Source organism: Sinocyclocheilus grahami, unplaced genomic scaffold (genome assembly GCF_001515645.1).
Source record: "Sinocyclocheilus grahami isolate Dianchi unplaced genomic scaffold, SAMN03320097.WGS_v1.1 scaffold153.1, whole genome shotgun sequence".
In the NCBI taxonomy this organism is placed as follows: domain Eukaryota; kingdom Metazoa; phylum Chordata; class Actinopteri; order Cypriniformes; family Cyprinidae; genus Sinocyclocheilus; species Sinocyclocheilus grahami.
Genome location: NW_015505332.1, coordinates 250218 through 252752, shown reverse-complemented (window position 1 = coordinate 252752; position 2535 = coordinate 250218). Strand labels below are relative to the sequence as shown.

Below are 2535 nucleotides of genomic sequence, written 5' to 3'. Positions count from 1 at the left end.
AGAGAGAGAGAGAGAGATGCAGAGCGTGTGCAGAGCAGGGGGACGCGAGGAACAGTATTAAGAACCGCTGCTTTAGAACATTGATTTTGAATCTTGTGAATCCATTAGAATCGTTAGAAGACAGAATCGTGATTCATATATGAATAGATTTTTACGTGCACCTCTAGTTTTCTCTTCCTCTTCTCTAAAGCAACATGGCCTCGCCCCCTTTGCTGCCTTTTCCCGAGGGCGGGGTTTATCTGGGTTTGTGATGTCATGAACCCGGGAAGTAACTCGTTGTAGTCCCTACCAGCCGTTTTTGTAGGCATTAAACTGCCAGAATTTTAAAAGAAGATATCTCTGTTTGCATTGAACTTTCAGCTTCGTAATTTTGCAGATATTGTTTATGCTCAAACAGCAACATTACACTAATTAACGTTAAAAAGTGAAATCACAATCAACCACCCCTTTAAAACAGTATTTTGGCATGTTTGTGTCAGATGGTTCAACAAAATCATCTGTATTCATATAAATATTTTAAATCCCTTGAAGTTTTTTCCTCCAGGTCAGAGACGTGGTAAGAACTCTTCCTCTCGGATCAGTGATGTTTTATTCACTTGAGGTTTGAGTGTTTGTCTGTCTGAAATTTGAGTTGTTAAACGGGTCATTTGGTTTTTCCACAGGGCTTCAGTGAAGTGCTTTATGCCACCCTGATGTTTGCTTTTGGGAGGAAGGACGTCATCTTACCACACACAGTCTGAAATGTTTAGTGACACCCTGGACTGAATTTATAGCTGCTTTATTTATTTTACATTGAATAATAATGATTAGTATAATTTTCCAATCCTTTAAATATTATTGCATGTTCCTTTAAATATTAAAACCATGCACTAAGTGTTATACAATGTGCAAGGATCCTTTTGTCCTTTAGCCTGTTCTTGGAACAGTTTCAGAGAATTCTGGAATGTCCCAGTGATGCCCAAAGCCCTTTTCCAGAGATTTTCTCAATATGTTGAACTTTCCTTGTCTTTACCCTCGATGAAACTTAATTATCTAAATGGGAACACAGTTACATTAAGTGGTTACATATGTGTTTTTCCAGGCCATAGATTGAGTAAAAGTGCTCTAAAGAGAGAGAAGAGGATTACAGTTCACACAAACGGACGGGATGGGTGCTCATGTCCTGAACTGGAATGTACTGGACTCTATCAGTCCCTTGAGTTTCTGGAGATGATGTCATCATGTGTGCATGTAGTTTTGGCTCATGAATTCTTGGCAGCTGTTTAGGATGGAGAGTTGCAACATATGCGGTTGATTGTCCATTTGGCCAAGATATGGCATCTCTGCGCTCCCCTACTTAAAACACCGATAATATACTGCATAACACAAAGGCATGCAGTTCAGTTAAATTACCTTAATGCTATGGTAACCAAACTTCCTGCCAAAACACAATACACTTACTACAAAAGTATAAAAAAGTCAAAACAGATATTAAATGACAGCAATATTCCTTCACTGTTAGCAGTATATATGTTTACAAAAGTGAATTGCAGCTACCACAAACAATAAACACACTACTGTTCAAAACTTTGTTTTTGAAAAAAAAAAAAAAAAAAGCTATGCTCAACAAAGCTACATTTATTTGATCAAAATACAGTAAAAACAGTATTATTGTAAAATATTATTGCAATTTAAAATATAATTTCCTACTTTGTGTTTTAAAATAGGCTATTATTTAGAATTATTATTATTATTTAGAATATTTAAAATATTATTATCATTTATCCTCTGATGACAAACGATAAAGATGAATTTTCAGCAGCTATTTCTACTATTGATAGCCTGTTTTCTTGTAAAACGTAGCCTACTCCGGTAGTCTTTATTTACAAAGTCGAATTTTAGTGTAGTTATACAATTACCAATGCTGTATGAACATATCACATAATTTTACACAGCCCATAGACTTAAAGCACCAATCATATTACACCAACCAAGCATTATCACCTTTGAATGAAACGCAGCCACAGATTGACGGATTGGTTGGGACTTTTATTTGTCGAAGCAGTAGCTCCGGGTCACAGGTGTTTGGCTTTTGAAGATGGCGGCGCCCGGTGAGCTGTTCTGCTGGAAGGCTGGTTTGGGTTTACCGTCAGTAAATACGGACTGTCTCATTGTGCTGGTGAGTTTTCATCACTGGCTCATGTAGTCTGGATGTTTATACGGGTTGGGTTCTGTTTAAGATTCCGTCTTTATGTAGAGAATCGCCTCGGTACCGATCACTTAGTAAAGTACAGTGGTGGTGCGATATGGTACAGTGATATCACATAGTCATACCATAGCTTTTAACGTGGCATATATATTTATAGTAACAATAATAGTATATATTTATACCAGGATTTTTATTTGATTACATTTTTACCAAATTTGTATTCTTTGCGTGATACTAAAATAAAATGTACTTGTATAGTTTTGTGTGTGTGTGTGTGTGTGTGTGTGTGTGTGTGTGTGTGTGTGTGTGTGTGTGAGAGAGAGAGAGAGAGAGAGAGAGAGAGAGAG

General features: G+C 37.0%; 1 protein-coding gene across 1 annotated transcript in view; it reads left to right on the top strand.

Moving 5' to 3' along the window:
- The first annotated feature begins 2013 nt into the window (after positions 1–2013).
- Positions 2014–2535, top strand: part of LOC107592422 (metaxin-1-like) — a 12908-nt gene continuing 12386 nt past the window's right edge. The window contains exon 1 of the mRNA XM_016281930.1: positions 2014–2158. Coding sequence (XP_016137416.1) covers positions 2078–2158 — 81 coding nt within the window. The 5' untranslated portion in view covers positions 2014–2077. The remainder of the gene's footprint in view (positions 2159–2535) is intronic.